Raw genomic sequence first — 21,128 nt, 5'->3', positions numbered from 1 at the left:
TACACACCCTCAGCCTACTGTTTAAAAGGCATATTTAGCCAAGAGAATTTCGTAAGATCTGGAATGTGCTGTGAGGGGATTTAAGGGCAGAGCTGAAACAAGGCAGAGTTTCAGGACTGTCAGACTGGCCAAGATGACCACACTAAATAGTCCCTGAGGTCTCACTGTTCCAAGAGCTCCTGACCTTCATGGATGATGTTCTTTTTTAACTACAGTTGCCTCACAGTTCAGCCCCAGGGTCCCACGGAAGCATGATTTTTTCCTCTCTGGGGTCCAAGGGCAGCCCCATTCTGATTTTAAATTGAAACTCTTGGCCAAAATACCCCTGAGGAAAAAACTGATTTCCTCTGCAGGCTATCATAGGTGGCAAGTCCCTTATTTCCTTTTCCTGTTCCAAGCCCCTCTTCCCCAGCCCTGCTTCCTTCTGTTCCTATTTCACATTGTTCTTCTTTTGGCCAATGTTCTCTCTGTTGCCATGAGAGCACCTACCAACGCATTCTGCCTCACGCCCTTCATCTGAGTCCAAACTCTGCATTGCCACAAACACACAAGAAGCTCCACAGGGTCTCACCCCTCTCATTCCCTGGGGCCCGGTGTCCCCTCCTTCTCTGGGTTCACCAGATTGCCTTCTCAAAGACGCTTGAGTTTCTGAGGAGCCACCGTGTACTCTGGAATTTTTCTTCAAACATCAGGTTCTGTGTTTTCATTTTATCATATTCATATCTGCCTCGTGTTAGGATACTTCACAAGGTGTGATCACTTGGAAATAGATTGGAGTAGGAGATTTCTCTTTGAACAGCAGCAGCGGGTGTCCAAAAGCTCACCATTTTTTAAAGGAGGTGAACAAGTACAGACACCAGTGCTGTAGGAATCAGGACACAGTCTATGTATGGAATCCAATCCACTGGTATGGGGTTTTTATAGGTAGGAAGCTTCCTCCCAGCTCTTTCTTACCTTAGTACTTTAAAAAAAAAAAAAAAAAATTAGACTCAGACTCAGGGGTGAAATGATTCTTTCCCAAGAACCAGGGACTAAAGGGCCTTAGTTGAGAAGCCTTGAGGCAAAAAGTGGACTTGGAATGACCTTGGAGGGTACGTACAATTTGGAAGAAAACTAGCACGTTGTGCCGATCATGTAGAATGTTTGTTGAATCCCGAGTGCTGGCAGCACATGCAGTCCCAGGCCTTCTGCCAGCCTCCAATGCCCTATCAAAGTGTTCCACACCAGCCAGCAGATAGATTACTGATAAGATGAGAACAGACCCAAGATAAACCTGGCACTGATTCCGGGTGTCTCGAGGGATGGGTTTAGGATTATGGCCTCTCATTTCAAAACTGTTAGTATAGCCAGCAATATTTTAACACAGTTCCCGGCCTGATGGATTTGTTTTCCAAAGACCTAAGAGAAGCTGGAGGGCATCAGTGATTTATGTGGCTGACAGTTCTACATTGGACTTTACAGTGACTGTTGCTAATTGTAAATCGAAATGGTTACCTTATTATCTAATGTATCACATAGCCCTGGGGCTGCAACTGAATTCACTCTGGAGAATGTGGGGACTAGCTTCATTCAAAAGGGAGCACTGCCTTGGGACGAGGCCACTGGTTTTTCTCCCTGTGCAGAAGACAAGGGTGAGCTGCCAGAGACGCCACAGCCAGAGGCTGCATCTCTACCAGTCCTTTCCCTTCCATCACTTTTCTTGGTACCATTTTTTTCTTCACAAAAACACAGTGGCCGGCATGGATTGCATTGTCTCTCCCAGTTCCCCTTGGCCTATTCATATGTTCAAGCTTTAACCCCCAGTACTACAGGAGTAAGGGAGTTAAAGTAAGGTCATTAGGACTGGCCCTGATCAGATATAACTGAGACGCTTATAAAAAGGGGGAAATTTGAATACACAGGCACACAGAAGGAAGACACAGGGAGAAAATGGCCATCCACAGGCCAAGAAGAGAAGCCAGAAAGAGCCCATCCTCTTACAGTCCTCAGAAGGGATGAACCCTGCCAACACCTTGACCTTGAACTTCTAGCCTCCAGAACTGTGAAACAACACATGCAGTTCTGTTGTTTACACCACCCAGTTTATAGTACTTCGTTATGGCAGCCCTAGGAAACAAATACAGTACTATTACTGGGATTTAGAAACTTGTTTTTGTTTTTTAAATAAGAACCTATATTTGAATTTTATTATGGTGGTGCTAGTGGTAAAGAACCTGCCTGCCAAATCAGGAGACTCATTAGAGACACGAGTTCAGTCCCTGGGTTGGGAAGATCCCCTGGAGGAGGAAATGGCAACCCACTCCAGTATTCTTGCTTAGAGAATTCCATGGACAGAGGAGCCTGGCGGGTTATAGTCCATAAGGTCACAAAGAGTCAGACACGACTAAAGTGACTTAGCACTCACACATACTTAACCGTATTGGGAGCTACCACAAAAGCTATAGTCCTCTGCGGGTAGAGTGGCTGTAAAGAACAGCCTGTCCAAGACTGAAAATGGAAAAAAGGCTTTTTTTCACCCCATGTTTGTTGATACTTCATTAAAGATGCTGCCTAAGCAGTGAAAAGGATTTTTCTGTGTTTAACCCCCAAATTGCCATAGGGCTTACAAAGAGGCTCAAGTGTATCTGGCCTTGATGGATGAAAAGGGCATGCTAGGATCCTAGGGAAAATTAGCACCTTCATTTTTCTGTCTGATTGTAATGCAGCCTCCACTCCAACTTGAAAGGTGGTAGATGTCTGTCAGAGGGAAATGCCTTTGCTGTTTGAAGGATGTACCCCTGCCAAACGTGGGTTCACAGCGCCGAGAGGCTGCCATAAAGTAAGTACACGGAGTGGAGACAGTCCTCTGAGCCTCACACTCGCACTTAGATTTCAATTCCAGGACCTCAATCACTCCTTATCCGGGTTGGTCAGAGGCACCTTCCTACCACTAGGTGGCAGTAGTGTCTGCTGCAGGAACCCAGTCCCATATCCAGTTCATAAATGAAGGTTCACCTTAGAATCAAGTGCATTTTTCCTAACTGGCCAACCATCTTAGGGGCTCTTAGCGGGGAGCTTTCCCTTCCGTTTAGCACAGAAGGATTATAGGGTGTTCAGAGCTGAAAGTCCCTGTCGACAAGCTGACTGGTCTCAGCCCTGGATGTGTGGGGAGCTTTTAAAAATACCAGTGCCCTGCTCCATCCTCAGCGATTTTATTTCTAACACACAGCATGTCCCCAACATGAGACTGTATCTATCAGTACATTCATTCACCTGATACCTTTTGCGAGCAGTTCACAATAATTTGGAAACATATATCCAACCTTACTTCCCTGGTGGCTCAGATGGTAAAGAATCTGCTTGCAGGACAGGACACCTGGGTTTGATTGCTGAGTTGGGAAGATCCCCTGGACAAGGGAATGGCAACCCACTCCAGTATTCCTGCCTGGAGAATTCCATGGACAGAGAAGCCTGGTGGGCTACATTCCATGGGGTCACGGAGAGTCAGACACGACTGAGTGACTGACACACACACACACGGTATGTGTGCCCTTTCACATGTCCTCAGTAAGGTGATGTAGTTGGTTGACTACTGTCCCCTGAAAATTCACATCCACCTGGAGCCTTGAAATGTGATCGTATTCAGAAATACGGTCTTAGCAGATATAACTAGTTAAGATGAGGTCGTCTGGTATTAGCTGCTACTGCTAAGTCACTTCAGTTGTGTCTGACTCTGTGTGACCCCATAGACGGCAGCCCACCAGGCTCCCCCATCCCTGGGATTCTCCAGGCAACAACACTGGAGTGGGTTGCCATTTCCTCCCTTCTGCTCACTTTTCCCATTCCTCCTCAGGTCCCAGGAGTGTGAATGGTATGAGGGACAGCCCAGCTCATGAGGTCCCACAGATATGATTTAAACTTACTTTCCCTAAAATTTTCATTTCCTAAATTCTCCTTTTGAATTTGCTTTTTTTGTTTCCAGAAGGCTCAGGGCCTGGTAGACCCCAGGTTCATACCATTAGAATCTGTTCTACAAACACACACTTCCCAAGAATTGAAAAGGCTTATTAGGAGACTAGCAAACACTGGTTTCCTATGATGAGGGAGAAGATGGAAATCGAAAGCAGAGAAGCGACAAGAAGATTCTGGAGGGAGTGGGGAAGGAGAGAGAGCCTGGTGTTGAGAGGTAAAGACAAAGAATAACAGGGGTGCCCAACGAGGGCCTGGATGAATAGCAACCTTAGGTGAGCTTGAGAGCAAAACCAGCCTTGAGAAAGGTGGAAATCAAGCTGGCCTGTAAGGCCACAATTCACTATAAAGCCAGGACAAAAAGAAAAAAACTACCATAGTTCTGCAATCTGTCATCCAATTAACTGTGGGCCTAATTTAACTGGAAAGCCAGTATGCCTTCATAACTCCAATTCCCTAAGCTAATCCTTAAACAGCAGTTTAATGCTGTTTGCTAAAAAAAAAAAAAAATCCTACAGAGACCTAATCCAGACTGACGGGTTGCCTCATTAATTTGAAGCTGGCGTCACTCTTGTTTGAGGACGAATCCTTTCTAGGTGCCGTGGGGTGCAGGCAGTCAGATCCATTTTGTCAGCTTTTCCACCTGTCTCAGAAATATTTGGTCAGTGACTTAAAAGGATCAAACCCTCTTTGAAAAGGGTCCTATTTTTTGCCCTTTCTGAAATCTCTTCCTTTCTCAACCTTGTGGTCAGACGGTAGAAGAAACCGGCATTCTGGTCAAACATCTTATAAACCAAAGGCAGCCACTGCCTCTCTCTTCCTATTTCGATCACACTAAGACCTACCAGAAATGTTGCGGCATCTCTGGTTGGTGGGGATGCTAGCTCTCTGCTGAGAAGCCAACAGAATTGCCACCATTTCAAATAAACGTCCTTTGCAGCCAGTGCTGGCTCAGGCAAGGAATGATTCCAGAGAGCCGACGCTTCACATACAAGTCATTAACGTCAGCGTCAGGAAAGTCAAGTCCAGAAATGCAGTGTCTCTTGCCAAAAAGTTCCACTGAGTTTTCTAGGACCCCTGTGACCTAATTTAAAATGTCTTTTTTTCCTCAAGCTTTTTTTTTATAGATAATAGTATGATAAGCTGTTAATTCAATCATTTTCGCTTCTCTGCCACCCTTCGTCCCATGATTAAAGAGTATTATTAACCACCCTGAAGACATTAAATAACCAAGCTGTCTGACAGCTGCATATCAGAACACTAATTGCCAATAGTGGCATGGCTAAAAAAAATGGCTTAACTGTTTCTTTGCCCTCAGCTGTTTTTGCACGTCAGCCATCGTGCAGAAACACACATCTGGATGATAGGATATATTATTGGGAGGCTGTTAATACGTAAGGTGCAAAGCAAAAAGAGCATGAAGACTGAATAACAGAAGCAAGAAAAATGTTATTTTGTGGTAGCCCTCTTTCACTTCTCTATTATTTAATAAAGCAGTTCCATTATCTCCTACCTACCCATCCATTCCCAGTTAGTCATAAAAACACAACATTTTTCAGCTGCACTGCCTTCGTTGGTTGTTCCTCTTTGCACTAACACCAAATGACAGCTACCATGATCAGTTGCCTTAGAATATCGGATGATTCAAAAAGCAGAATCAGGCCCTATTATGAAGACGGCATGATTGGCCATTTAAAATCAAGAGCCTGTTCATCTCTGCTGTATTCTTTTAAATACTCCAATCTGTGTCATCAACTCAAAATTCAGGGGAAAACATCTCTTTGGTCATTGGACAGAATCTTAAAAAACACAATGATGTAATTTGAAAATGAATCAGATAGCCTGGAACTACAGCGTGAAGGTGAACGGCCTTTTTCCAAGAAATAACTAGGAACATGGAACCTGAACCAAATGCTTGAATAAGGATAATGGAACAACTAGCAGCCATTTAAGGTAACCTATCCTTTTAATTTTATGTCAAACTACTGGAAAAAGCAGAATAGCTAGCCTAATTTACATGCACATAATGGGATGGATCTTTTTAATTTGAGGATAATTGCTTTACAGTGTTGTGGTGGGCTCTGCTGTACAACAGCGTGAATCAGACATAAGTATATATATAATCCCCTCCCTCCTGAGCCTCCCTCCAACCCTGACCCCATCCCACCTGAGCAGGTTGTCCCAGAGCACTGATCTCAGCTCCCTGTGCTCTATAGCTGCTTCCTGCTAGCTTTCTACACGTGGTGGTATATACATCAGTGCTACTGCCTGCAAACAGGTTCATGAGTATCATTTTTCTAGATTCCGGATATATGTGTTAATATACATTTTTCTCTTTCTGACTTAACTTCACTCTGTATAACAGGCTCTACATTCATCCACCTCACCACAACTCACTCAAATTCATTCCTTTTAATGATTAATATACTACTGTATATATGTACCACAACTTCTTTATCCATTCATTTATTGATAGAATCTAGACATCTAGGTTGCTTCCACGTCCTAACTGTTGCAAATAGTGCTTCAATGAACACTGGCTTATATGTGTCTTTGAATTATGGTTTTCTCAGGGTATATACTCAATATTGGTATTGCAGGGTCATATGGTAGATTTAGTCCTAATTTTTTAAGGAACCTCTGTAGTCTTCTCCATAGTGGCTGTATCAATTTACATTCCCACCAACAGGGCAAGAGGGTTCCCGTTTCTCCACACCCTCTCCAGCGTTTATTGTGTTTATCCATTTTGACCAATGTGAGGTGATACCTCATTGTAGTTTTGATTTGCATTTCTCTAATAATGAGTGATATTCATAAATGCATCTTTAAAAAGGAAATTTCTTATGTTGTCTGGTGTGCATAAATCATTTGAGTTTAAATTATATTTTAAAGAGATGTAAACAGTATTGTCCATTAGTATATAAATAGTAGCACTAGCAAATGGTAGCAGCACAACCAATAACTCTTAAAGGAGGAGAAACATTATAAGAAAAATTTATGTTTGGTTACAACACCTAGTATAATATCACCACAAAAACGTTCAACTGCCCTTTCAGTCAAGATGGCTGTGATTAAGAGGATTCTAATCAGGTCAAGAGGAAGGAGAGACAAAGACGTTGGCAAGATTGGTTTTCCTTTCTGATGCTTTTCTTTGCCATCCATTCTTTCATAGTGTGGAGGCAAATGAAAATATTGAAGGAAAAAAGATATATTGAAGGGAGGGCAGTTAATTGCATCCTCTCAGATTGGAAGAGCATGCAAAATAATCTCCAGAGTGAAAACACACCCTAGAAATATAAGTTAATGGTGCAGAATTTTCTGAATGTGTTGCCACAAAAGTTGAAATACTGTGAAGGTTGACCGTAGAAATGTGTGATGAAACTGCAATATGAAAAAACAGCTTATAGCTATTCTGAGGGGAAAAAAAAAACCCCTTATTTCCAGAACTCCTTGTAATTTAGAATAGGCCATGGCCAGTCAGAGCTGGAAGGAGTCTTAAGAGGTGATTCAATGATCCATTTCATAGATGAGAAAACTAAGGACCAAAAAGGGTGATTAATTCACCATCAGTGATTAATGAGAGGCAGAGATAAGCATAGACTCTCAGTGCCTATTTCTAATTAATTCCTGTCTCATTTGGTTCTGCACAAGTAGAAGGGAATAAGATAAAGTACTAGAACAACGGTGTGGGAGACCAGTTCTGGGGATCCATGAGGTCAAACTATTTTCCTGTTGATACTAAGATGTTATTTGCCTTTCTCATTCCCTCTCATGGGTGCACAGTGGAGTACAGTCACATGCCATATCATGCCAGATCAATGTAGAAGCAGACATCCAGCTTCTTGCAAGAGGGATTGCAAAAACATAAAATAGTGCCACTCTTTTCACTAAGCTTATTTTCGTTCTGAAAAATAGAAACTTTCATAAAAATACATTTAACATTTTAATAGTTGTTTCAAATCAATACTTTTGAAATTTCTCATTTTAATTTTAAAAATATAAAATATTGATAGATGTAATCCACATATACAAAAGCTATCTGGGATCCTCAACTTTTAGAATATGAAGGGATCCCAGAGATCAAAAGGTTTAAGAACTGAGGCAACAAAAACTTGAAAAAATAGAAAGGATGAAAGAGGAATTTTATAAAAACTAAAAATCCTCACTCCTTCCTTTTTGGATCCACTTCTTGCCTTCGTTAGGAGCATGATTCCAATGAGATGGATACATCAACCAGGAACAACTGCAGTGATAGGGGGCTTCATGGGTAATATTACAATGATGAGGGCTTAGGTAGGAGCTGGATTTGAATTTTGGCTCTGCCACTTAAAAGTTCTGAGAGCTGATCCGTTAAGCCCCAGGTTCCTCATCTGCGTGAATGAAGGCAAGTAGAACACCTACCTTATGAAAGGGTTAGTGTAAGAAAAGCATTGGTATAATGCCTGCCTATGGTATGTACCCAATTTGGCCATTATAATTATTGTTCAAAATACTATGCTATGAAAACCTACTGAATGGGAGAAGGCATCTGCAAATGCTATGTCTGATAATGGGTTAATATCCAAAATATATAAATAAGTCATACAACTCAATATATATATATATGAAACCTGATTATTTATATATACATTATGTTATATGTGTATATACATATAAACAACCTGATTGTTTATATATATAAGCAACCAGGTTAAAAAATAGGCAGAGGACCAGAATAAGCATTTTTCCAAAGACCTATAGATGGCCAACAGGCATATGAAAAGAGACTCAACATCACTAATCGTCAGGAGAATGCAAATCAAAACCACACACCTGTCAGAATGGCTGTTATCAAGCAGCCTTGTGAGGCAGGTGTTAATTCCCTCTTTTGGTCAATAAGAACACAAACAGTTGCCAGAGCTACACCGAGTCCTTGCTCAAAACCTGCCAACCTCTACCTTCAGTAGGAGTTAACATAAATCTTTTAAGTCACAGGATCAAGAGATAAGAAAGGAAGTTATAAGGAGAGAAGCAAAACCCAAAAACCCAGATGGAACCAGCAGGGACCAGGATGATGATAAATCTGACCTCAGACAGACCCTGAATCTCATTAAACACTGATTTTACTACATTAGTGAATTAAGTGACATACCCACTGGTGGTCACAACTGGAAATCAAGGACCAAAAAGGATAAAAAGAGTGGCACCCTACTCCCTCAAAAATCCCTGTCCCTTCCCACATAGACTATTGCACATGCCTCCACTCAGCTTCATCTCATCCCTCCTCCTTTTGTCTTTACTCTTTAAAATCAAACCCTTCTCACCACACGGGTGAGAAGCTGAACTGTGAACTATATTCTCACTTCTCCATTCTTCTGCCATTGAACAAGGTTTGTACTGCACTGATCTCAGCTTTGGCTTCATTATTTGGCTACATGAACCCACACACCCCCACACAAGTGGATACAACTGAATCAAAATAGATGTTAGTTTGTGAAGAATGACACCAAGGTGCCCCAGTTGGCTTCAACAATAGGGGATTTGCTCTCATTACATATGGTGATTTAGGATTTTATCCTCAATATTCTTCCGTGTGTTGTTCTATAAGAACTGTGGGATGACATAAAATTTGTGAAAAGACGCACTGTAGAAGTGATGGGGTGCCATTGTTTTTTTTAAACTCAAATATGCCTTACCTTACAGAACTTGTTCTTGTATGAGCTACAGCCTGGATCCATTTGTAAACGAGGGGGAAAGACGGGGAAGAAACCAGATATTACTTACTAAATAGACATCAAGCACGGAGGCATCATCTTGCATTTCCAGAGCATTTGGCTCAGAAGTCAAGTAGATGGTCCCCTCTTCCAAGGTAAAGGTGGAACTGGACGGTAACCCTTTACTGGAAAAATAAGGAAGAATGATGAGCATGTGGCCTTCAGAACAAAATCCAAGGACCCCTCCCAAGGGGTGGCTGAGGTGGGTAAGCTTTGGGGGAAAGAAAAATGTGGGGTGTTTGAAGGAGATACGGTCACACCTAGAGGTATGTGTGCTTATGTCTGAAGAATCTGGCTTTATGGGCCGTGCCTTTTCTCTGTCAACTTCAGTGCATGAGACACTTTGTATTTCTGAGAGGTGATCTGTGGGCCCCACACCTTGTGAGGGTGGACTTCTGGCAATCTAGAGGCCCATCTCCAGCTCTGAATAGTTAGCTCTCAGTGCTTAAATCCTTTTCTCAACAGTATTGATGTTTTTTCTAGCTTATAGAAGATAACCTGATCCCTCATTAGCATTGATGATTTCTTTCTTCAAACCTAAAAGTGCAGCAGAATCCCCTTGGGGGGTGCGGCTTGTGATAGCCCAAACTCCTGGGCCCCACCCCCAGAGTTTGACTGGGTCTGACATGGAGCCCATGGTAACAAGCTCCCCGGTGATGCTCTTGCTGCTGATTCAAGGCCGACAGTTGGAGTAATAATGAATCACATAAATACAGAGCTCTGTGTCATGTCCTTTGTGAGGACAGTTGAGATGGACCCTTCCTAACAAGGATAACAACAAAAGCCAAAGGAATTCAGGTAGACAGTTCTGGAGTCCTTTATGGAAGGGAAGCCAGCTTGTTTTGTCATGATATGATAACCAGTGTTAAGTAAATGGTCCATTAGTGTAAAGAATCTGCCTGCCTATGTGGGAGATACAAGAGACACAGGTTCCAATGCTGGGTTGGGAAGATCCCCTGGAGTAGGAAATGGAAACCTAGTCCAGTATCCTTGCCTGGAGAATTCCATGAACAGAGGAGCCTGGTGGGCTAAGTCCACGGGGTCCTGAAGAGTCAGAAATGACTAAGCGCACACATACACTAACATTCAGTTCAGTTCAGTTGCGTCTGACTCTTTGCGATCCCATGGCCTGCAGCTAACACTGACAGTGTTTAAATTGGGAATTTAGTGACTCAGGAATGTACAGTCTTCCCCCCTACTGAAATAAAAGTTAGTTATATTTTTAACCTGTGGAAATTTTCCATGTGGTTTTCAGGAACAAACTATCTACACACAATGGTGGAAGAGTCTGATGTTGGTGTTAGAAGTGGTGGGCTAGGGGGTCTGGCTGGCAGCCACGTGGGACAGACCTAGCTGGGGCTTTGCCTGGGCACCAAGGCTGAGAGCAGGAGAGAAGTCTGGCCTCCTCACTCACCTCCCCATCACCAGGACCCATCACCCCTGGGGGCTGAGCTCTCAGCTCACTCCATTGAAAACTCCCACCTAAAGTCACCCCCTGGGCTTCTTGTCTGAGCTTCCCAGATAGGTGACTTATTGAGGTCATTGTACTCCTCAGTCCTCCGTCTTCTGGGCATGACACATAATTCTACTTCTATACATACTTGTTAATTGAAGATACATGAAATAGAATTCTGAGCTCTTCAATATTAAAAAAATTTTCTCAAAAGAATTATATGGATCTTACGAAATCAGGTTCATTTGTAGAACACATAACACAAAATTGTGAGAACCCAGACTAGTAGTAAGAGGAAAGGGAAGCAGGGAATCTCCCATAGGTTTTCCATTTGGTGATATTTGAGAATTTGGAAACTCAGGGGTGAAAGCCACTTCACTTTGGCTTGATAAAATTTCTCTTTAAATTCTAGACACAGAAAAAAACAGTCCTCCTGCTTTTCAAAAACCCAAGATGGGTTATACAAGGTGGGAAACTGTGTGTTTTGATTGATTTTTAAAGATCAAGGTGAATGTGGCCTCTTTCCACCGAGCTGTTGACTTTATATTATAAACCTTTACAGATTTCTTGGGTTAAATAAACCATCAGGTTTCAAGGGATGCTGCTTGGAGAGGCACTGCATGGTAATGAATGTTGCTCAGGTCATTTTCTGGATCAAAAACAAGGATGCTGTGATGGGCTTGAATTGGCTTTTGCCTTTTGACTGCTAAGATGCCACTCACTAATCCCATGGGTAGGGAGCAGTCCTGCCTGGTTAAGCCTTAGGAGAAAGATGAATGCTTTATCTACTTAAACATCAAACCAGGAAACAAAGTGGTTGCAAAATATGTATAGTTCACATTTAATACAATGCAAAAATCTCTAATGGCTTCTGGGTTATTTTGTAACCATAATTTACTTGATGAGGTTCAAATCTAAGCTTCTCTCATCTTGTCTGAGTTTTTGGTCATGATTTTAAATTATTTCCATCCTAAGATTAAGGGTATAACCAAGATGTTCTAGAAGTGCTTTTTCTTTTTAAAATTTAATTTTTTAATAGCATACCACCTGTAGTATAAAATACAGCAAAAAGTAATCCTCCTCCTTTTTTTTTTGGTCCTTCTGTGATTCAGAGTTCACCTCCCTAGGAGTAAATCCTTTAGTAAGTATTTTTCAACCTAATATTTGTTTTACTTTTGGAAAATATGAATGAGTCACTAGCATGGTTAAAACCAAATACACATAGAAAAACAGTTTTCTTTGGGGTTTAACAGGTACATTTATCAGCTTATGGTCACTTGCTCAGTTGTGTCTGACTCTTGGCAACCCTATGGACTGCAGCTCACCAGATTCCTCTGTCTATGGGATTTTCCCAGCAAGAATACTGGAGTGGGTTGCCATTTGCTTCTGCAGCTATTTTAGCTAAAATATAATAGATTACAGAGAAAATACTATATTTCCTTAATACCATATGGTCAAATTTAATAACATCCATCAGGCATATTAAAAGAAAAGACCTTCTGTTAATTTACCCTGTTTTGCACATGTTAGAATAATATCCTATCTTAGTAAGAAGAATATTCTGAGCATCCTTAAATTTGGGGGACAAAAATGAGATATCCAGAGTATATAAAAAACTCTCGTAGTACAACAGTAAAAAGACAACTCAATTAAAAATGGTCATAGGATATGAATAGACATTTCTCCAAAGATATACAAATGGCCAATAAATGCATGTCAAGATGCTCAACATTATTAGTCATTAGGAAAATGCAAATCAAGAGCACAATGAGATACACTACTTCACAGCTACTAGGATGGCTATAATAAAAAAGACAGATGATATGGAAAAACTGGAGCCCTCCTACATTGCTGATAGGCATGTAAAATGATGAAGCTAGTTTGGAAAACATTTTGGTGAATCTTCAAAACCATACAACTCAGCAGTTCCACTCCTTGGTATATATGTAAGGAAAATGGAAAAATACATGCCTACGCAAAGAATTGCACATGAACATACACAGCAGCATTACTCATAATAGCCAACAAGTGGAAATAACCCAAAAGTGCACCAGTTGATGAATGGATAAGTAATTCATACAATGGAATATTACTTGGCAATAAATATAGTAAAAGTATTATCTGTGCAGCAATATAGGTGGACCTTGGTAAGTGAAAAAATGCTGGTCATAAAGGAACTCATATAGAATGGTGGAGAGATGCTATACTGCAGGCTGGGGAAGCTGGGGACCATCTGCAGAGTCTCAGGGCTAGCTAGCGCTGCTGATGCAGGAGCAGAGGTAAGGGGACCTCTATCCTGGAGGAAGGTCTGCCTAGAAAATGCAAACTGCTGGCCCACGGACCCAGGCTGGCTGGGAGAAGTATGTTTTGGGCCCAAAGAGATTTTTTTAAAAATTTGAATGATTGCTAAATTAAGTAACAGGAAATTCCTACAAAATCCAGTCTTCCACAGATTCTAATGAGAAATGAGATGGGCAGGCAACTCCAAGCCCACATTTGTGAGTAGCAATGAGGCTGAGGCATGTCCTCTCCATTGTTCCAGCGTCCCTACTGCTGTCTGCTGCGTCACACACCAGGCCTGTTCTCACCATTGGCATCATCTCTGCCTGGTCCCTCTGTGTGTATGTCAGCCCAACATCCTTACTGCACTGTATGAAGAAGCCGAGGCTTGAGAGGCATAGAAACTTGCTCAAGGTCACACTAGAGTCGAATAGAGCTAGAATATGAACTTTGTTTTCCAATTAAACACCTTTTCTATGGTCACCCCTGATGAAATTTTAGAAACTTGCCACTGCAGAAATTGAGGGAGCTGAGACCAATGTGCCTAGGAGCTTGAGGATCATCCCATAAGCCAGCAAAAACAAATGCGGATCTGATGCTTGATGTGAGCTGTGAAGATCTTTTGTTTGAGAAGAGTTATGGCCAGAAAGGTTTGAGGAAAAGTAAGTAGGCAAAATATGCTGTACAAAGCAATACATTTATCTTTTCAAAAAAGTTAAAATAGAATTACCACACGAGGCAGCTATCTCACATATACCCCAAAGAATGGAAAACAGGGTCTCAGATATTTGTTCCCTCAGTGTTATGGGCTGAACTGTGGGCTTCCCTCCAGCCTCCATTTATATCTTAAAGTCCTAACCCCCAGTACTTTAGTATGTGTTGGTATTTGGAGATAGGCTCCTTAAAGAGGTATAATTAAGGTTAAGTGACATAATTGGGATGGCTCTAATTCAATATGATTTGTGTCCTTACGAGAAGAGGAGGAAGGGATTAGGACTTGGATACACAGAGGAAAGACCATGTGAAGAGGAAGAAGACGGCCATCTGCAAGCCAAGGAGAGCTGCCTCAGAGAAAACCAACCTGACTGACACCTTGATCTTGGACCTCTAGCCTCCAGAACTGTGAGAAAATAAATTTCTGTTGTTTAAGCCACTTAGTCTGTGGTACTTTGTTATGACAACCCTAAAATTAATACATCAATTTCACAGCAGCCTTATTCACAGTAGCCAACAGATGGTATAATTTCACCAACTTCCTCATGTAAGTAGTCAAATTCAAAGAAGAAAGTAGAAGGGTGGTTGCCAGGTGCTGAGGGGAGGGGGAAGTGGGGAGTTCTTTAGTGGGCAAAGAGTTTCAGTTTTTCAAGATGAAAAAGTTCTGGAGACTGGTTGCACAACAATGTGAATATAGTTTGAATGTTGAACTGTTCACTTAAAAATGGTTAAGATGGTAAATTTTGTGTTGTGGGTATGTTACCACAATTTAAAAAAAGTAACATATTAAAAATGAATATCTGATAGTTAACAAGAATAGAGGTATATAAGCTTCTACTGTTTAAACACTTAAAAAACATATATAAACATTTAGCCCTGTGTAAACAATTGGGCATTTATAAAGTCACATTAAATGCTCTTGGAATAATCTGACATTAAACAGCAAAAGCTATGTAATCAATTAATCTTTAACAAAATATTTGTTGTCTTCATTATTCAGTATGTACTGAGTGATATGCAAGTATAGAACTGGCATTTTGCTTCCCTAAAAAGATTAGGTCCTATCTGCTGCCCAAGAAAGGATGAGAATACACTTCAGAGAAACAGATACCTCAGCTGATAAGGCATTACAGGCATGGCTCAGCTGGGAAAAAATCCACCTGCAATGCGGGAGACCTGGGTTGGGAAGATCCCTGGAGAAGGGAAAGGCTACCCACTCCAGTATTCTGGCCTGGAGAATTCTGGGTCGCAGAGTCAGACACGACTGAGCGACTTTCACTTTCACCATCTTTGCTTTGAATTCTGGCTTTTGCTCTTAGCTGTATATGCAATACTGGATGCGTTTCTTAACCCCTCCAGTTACTGGAAACTCCAGTTTCCTACATGTAAAACGAGAGCAACAACACTGAACATGCAGGATTACTGGAGTTACAGCAAACGTCCAACACAAATACCCATTTTTGCACATTGTATCCTAGGCACCAGGATGCAGTAGAGATTAAAGATCTCTGACTCATGGAACTTACATAGCATTGAGGAAAACAGGTAATGAGAGGAAAATACTTAAAATATATAGTATGTTGGTCAAAAGCACTAAGGAGAAAAATAAGGGGAGAGAGGTGAGTGAGCAGCACAGACCATTCCCAAGCAGCACCGTTTCCCTGCTCTGCCACTGGAGTTTTCAGGGCCTTAGGCATGAGTCAGAAACCAGGGGACACATCCAGGTCCCCTATGTCCCATGGGGCACTATCAAGGTCTCTGAAGCCTCATCCCAACAGGCACAGGCACCCCAACTCCCTTATAGCTCTCTCTAAAGATCACATTCAAACTGCCAACTCTTTCTGGCTTCTCTAACTTTGCTCAAAGACTGTAAGTAGTCAGCTAAATGGTTTCTGACCACTTCCTTTGCATGTCCTGCAGTCTCACACCTTGCTTTTGTTTTGGGTCTCTGCTGAAACTGATAGTCAAAATACTTCATTTTAACATTCTGCTGCTGTTTTTTAGCAAAGAGGTTAGTAAAGGTTATACATGAAAATGCTTCACACAAGGACATAAAGTATTATCTGGGCTTTAAGAATCTTTATACTGTATACTTGAATGTGGATGTGTTTGTCCATTGCTACTTAAAAAATTAATGAAGTACAATCCATAAAAGAGTAGGGAGATAATGCAAGAATAAACCATCCAATGTAAATAAACGCATCCGCAGCCTACAGCAAATTCCTCTTCCCTTGAAGATGCCCCAAGTAGAAAGGTAAAATATGTTCTAAAAGGGATTTTCACTTAAATGTTTATGTCACTGATCGATTTCATGTTTGTTTCTCTCCAGTTCTGACACTGGTAATAGTCTTGCTATTGCTTGGTTTCCTTACTTCACTGTTGACTTCTCGGGCACAAGCCTATTTGGAATTGATTTCTAATGTCTCTGCCTGAGTTTTCTAGATTCCATTTTAGGGGTCACTCTCTCTTGGGAGGAGTGCCTTCAAAACTGAGCAATCTAGTCAGAAGGCCTGCCATTTTTCAGCCTCGCAGCTTGGGAAGATCCATTTCTAGAAGCAATTTTATGTGAACAGGTTTGAGTCGGGCTGGCTGCCTGGGTTCTGCACCATCAAGTTTTGCCACAATTCCCTCAATTTAGATGGTCTGAGGGCTAATTGCACCTAATTTGCAGCAAGGCGCTCAGGAAACTGTTAATCTATCTAGTTTTTTCCTCCCTTGTAAAAGCAGAGGCACTGCCAACATTCTTCGGCTGCTCTGGTCTCTGGACACGTCACAAACTTGTCACAGGTTAAGCAGGATAAGGAGGGGGAATTTTATGTCCTAGCTCCCCCTGGGAGCTGACGTTAGTGGCTCTCTGATGCCGCTCAGGCCTCTCTGTCATTTACAAAAATGTTCCTTTCTTTTATCAGCAACATTAGTTTGGCTTCATTGGAGAACATTAGCCTGGCTGGACTGCTGAAAACAGGCATAGGTAATTTTATAGCCTGGAACACTGATTTCTTTTTGCAGACCTAATGAGTGTTTTATAGCTGATTCTCATGGGGGCACTTGCTCAGAGAACATACGGTACAAAGCACAGTTTTTGTCTTTCAAAAGTTATCCCCTCACTGCCTTTTTTGTCAAAGTAATAACATAATATATCATATGATACAGATGACTAATGATAAACAACCTCCTGCTCCCGCCCGTACCTCAGTCATCTCCCCAAGGGCAGCGCCTTTCACCGTTTCTCTTTTTAGCCCTTCTGGTGGTTTCCTTCATATCTTTTGATGAATCAGGGAATAAAATATATTATCAACCCAAGGCAGCATCTATCGATTCAATACAAAGGATGTTTGCCTCCTCCTACTCTGCACTTCCTCCCAACATTTACTGTTTCTATTTTATTTATTGTGTAACTGTAAATCATATACTTAATAACCTACTCCATCAACCATATACCATATATCTTTAATTTCCCACATTATTTAATCTTTGTCCTTGCCTTCCCACTGTGTCATAGCTATTAATATTTATATTCCTTTATTCTTATCTTATAGTTATAACCAATTTTTCTGTGCTTTGTCCATGGATTGATTCTAAAAATAGAAAATCGCTCCATAGAGTTTATTATTATGACTATTGAAAATCTTGTTAATGCCTAGGCAACACTGAGTTAGGTTTACATTTTCCTCTCTCGATTCAAAATCATGATTGCTGGGCCATGCGAAGAAACATGTTTCCAACACCAAGGTTAAATGGAGTCTTTTAAAATCTTTGCTTAAATTTATACCCTGTTTTAGGCTGCTTCATGTTTGGAGGTTTTTGCCCTTTAGAAATCGACTGAGTGCCATGGGGGTAAACCTAGGGAGTATCTGGACTAAGGGTGAAGGCCTGAATACAAGCCCTGCTTCTTTGATTATTAGTTACAATACTGGGCAAACTTGACCCTGAGCTCCCAGCTCCTCCTCTTCAAGTAAGAATGCAGTCCCCACCGAGCCCACCTCCCAGGGCTGTCAATCAAGAGGACCGAGTCAGACCCTGCAAGTGAGAGAAAGGCCGACAGAGGTTGATGCTCTTCTGTCTCAATGACCCAGGGCGCCACTGTGACTTCTACCTCTGGGACTCTGCTTGCTTCCTGGGGGACAGTAGGTATGTCTGAGGAGGTCGGCTTTATTGTAACACTGGGGAAGAATTCTTTTTCTGCTAGGCTAAGTTTAGGTACCTACCGGAATACTGACTGATGATAAGAAATGTGGACAGGAAAGTTCTCCTCGCAGAGAAAACCCACAAGTACAGCCTAGTCTCACGTAAAGGCTACAAATACTTGTTCAGTCCTAGAGACACGTGCTTAGGAGCAGGTCCCTCCCTGCAGGACTCAGGCACTTCTGATGTGATGGTCAAGCCAAGGTCACGTGCGTGTCTTAGAAAAGCTCACTTCTGGCTGGCGTGGCTTGGGGGCGGAGGCTGCTCCAGGGTGTAGAGTTCTGAAGCCCTGGCACGGGGTTCCCAGCTACAGCTGGGAGAGTGTCGGCCTGCAGCAAATCTCATGCCCTTGCCAGGATGAGCATCTCCTTTACACGAGCTCCTGGGTTGACTGTATAGGCACATCTGCAAGACCCCTGGTGTGGACCCAGAGCACGGGGAAGCCCTTGGCCATGGCTACTGCATACAGAACACCACCCACCTTCCTAACCTGCCCTGCCAGGCTTTCAGCAGGATCTGCTGCTTTCTGTCTTTTCTCCTTTTCAGCCACGAGCATGGCTGCTGCTCTTCCACGCTCTCCCACTTTGGCTATTTTTAGACAGGGAGGCTGCCTGTATCTAATGAAGGCAAGCAGAGCGGCAGGCTCACTCTGGAATCGAATGACGGCCACCTATGGGTCTAGTGCTGGGGCTTAACTCTCCTCTGTCCCTGCGTTAAGTGTCGCCCGAGGCACAGAGACCGCTGGAGACCCAGTGCAGAAAGCTGCGCTTTGAACCGGCAGGGGAAAAGAGCAGCAAACAGCGTGCTGCCTGGTCTATTAGTTCTGGGGACAGGAAGCCACAGCTGCTGGGAGAGCTGAAACAGCTGAGCTCCTGCCACCAGCAGCCTTAGAAGCAGGCAGAGGAAGGAGGCAGGGCCCTCCCTTTGAGGAAAGCATGTGTGCATCTGTGGGTGGTGGCTGGAGGGAGAATGCTTTCAAGAAAGAACCCCCATCCAAGTTCAAGGAACTTTTCCACCATCTATCTCTAGGAGATTTTATTTTTCTTTTCAACATCCTCCCACACACATTTTAAAGCTAGCAGTCCTCCTCAAATGGTGACGTTTATACTGTGATGACTGCATTACAGACATTATTTCATTTAATCATCAGAGATCACCCTGATAGGCTAGGTCTCTTCCTAGTTATTTTGTACATGTGAGTTTTAAGGCTAATGTGTCTAACCACAGTTAATAAATGGTGGTACTGGATTTGAACCAGGCCTGATTGGGGAGCTATGCCATGTCCTATACATGTTGCCTCAAGCTGTCTAAGCACTGAGGTTCAGAATTAGTCCTTTGCTGTGCTCCTAAGCTATCTCCAGCAATAATAATTCAGTTATAAAAGAAAAAAAGAGATATATAAATCTGTTTCCAAATGACAAATCTATTATCATAAATCAGTCTTGATCACCTGACTTGAGAGGCAGGAACAGATACGAAAGAAGAGCAAAAAGAATTTTTGATAGCCCCCCATGGGTTCAGTCACTTCAGTTGTGTCCGACTCTTTGCAACCCCATGGACTGTAGCCCACCAGGCTCCTGTGTCCATGGGATTCTCCAGGTAAGAATACTGGAGTGGGTGGTCATGCCCTCCTCCAGAGGATCTTCCCAACCCAGGGATTGCACCCACATCTCCTGCACTGCAGGTGGATTTTTTTTTTTTAGCCACTTAGCCTCTGGGAAAGCCCCTGGATACCTTATACACAGAAGTTAATTTGAGATGGACCACAGACAAAATGTGAAAGCTAACGCTTCCCTGGTGGCTCAGTGGTCAAGAATCTGCCTGCCAGTGTAGGAGACAGGCTTGATCCCTGAACCAGGAAGACTCCACATGCTGCATGGGACAGCTAAGTCCATGGGCCACAACTACAGAGTCTGTGCTCCAGACCTGAGAGCCACAACCACTGAGTCCACGCGCCATAACTACTGAAGCCTGTGTGCCTACAGCCTGTGCTTCTCAACAAGGGAAGCCACCCTAATGAGAAGCCAATAAACCACAGCTAGAGAGCAGCCACTGTTTGACACAACTAGAGACAAGCTCACACAGCAATGAAGACTCAGCACAGCCAAAAATAAAAATACATGTGAAGGCTAACACCATTAAGCTTCTAGAATAAAACAAAGGGGAATGTTGCCTTGACCTTGGGTAGTCATGTCTAGGAAGGGGCAGAAGGGAACTTCTGGTAGGACAGGAATATTCTTTATCTAGATCTGGGAGATGGTTACTGGAATGTACACATTTGTCAAAATTTATGGAATTACATAAGATCTGTGCATTTTGCTATATACAAATCATATTTCAACAGTGAACTGTCCACATCAAAAAACTATCTGCTTTTCTATTTACAAAACTATAAATCATCCATTCAAACATACACCAAGTGCTGACTTCACCCACTTACTGTGCTAAAAGTGAAAAGTTGGTAAACAGTTCAAACATCGCTGAATCACTGACTTAAGGAGCTTTCAAGAAAGTTGGTGAGGCATACATAGCAAGGAAACCAGAACTGAAAGAGACATGTGTACCCCAATGTTCATCACAGCACTGTTTATAATAGCCAGGACATGGAAGCAACCTAGATGTCCATCAGCAGATGAATGGATAAGAAAGCTGTGGTACATATACACAATGGAGTATTACTCAGCCATTAAAAAGAATACATTTGAATCAGTTCTAATGAAGTGGATGAAACTGGAGCCTATTATACAGAGTGAAGTAAGCCAGAAAGAAAAACACCAATACAGTATACTAATGCA

At 42.3% G+C, this 21,128-nt stretch overlaps 1 protein-coding gene across 1 annotated transcript in view; it reads right to left on the bottom strand.

Moving 5' to 3' along the window:
- The window catches only part of PIP5K1B (phosphatidylinositol-4-phosphate 5-kinase type 1 beta), a 232,466-nt gene that overhangs the window by 13,227 nt on the left and 198,111 nt on the right, over positions 1–21,128 (bottom strand). The window contains exon 12 of the mRNA XM_052645045.1: positions 9,712–9,826. Coding sequence (XP_052501005.1) covers positions 9,712–9,826 — 115 coding nt within the window. The remainder of the gene's footprint in view (positions 1–9,711; positions 9,827–21,128) is intronic.

This window comes from Budorcas taxicolor, chromosome 8 (assembly GCF_023091745.1).
Source record: "Budorcas taxicolor isolate Tak-1 chromosome 8, Takin1.1, whole genome shotgun sequence".
NCBI classification, from domain to species: domain Eukaryota; kingdom Metazoa; phylum Chordata; class Mammalia; order Artiodactyla; family Bovidae; genus Budorcas; species Budorcas taxicolor.
This window is presented reverse-complemented; position numbering and strand designations above follow the sequence as displayed.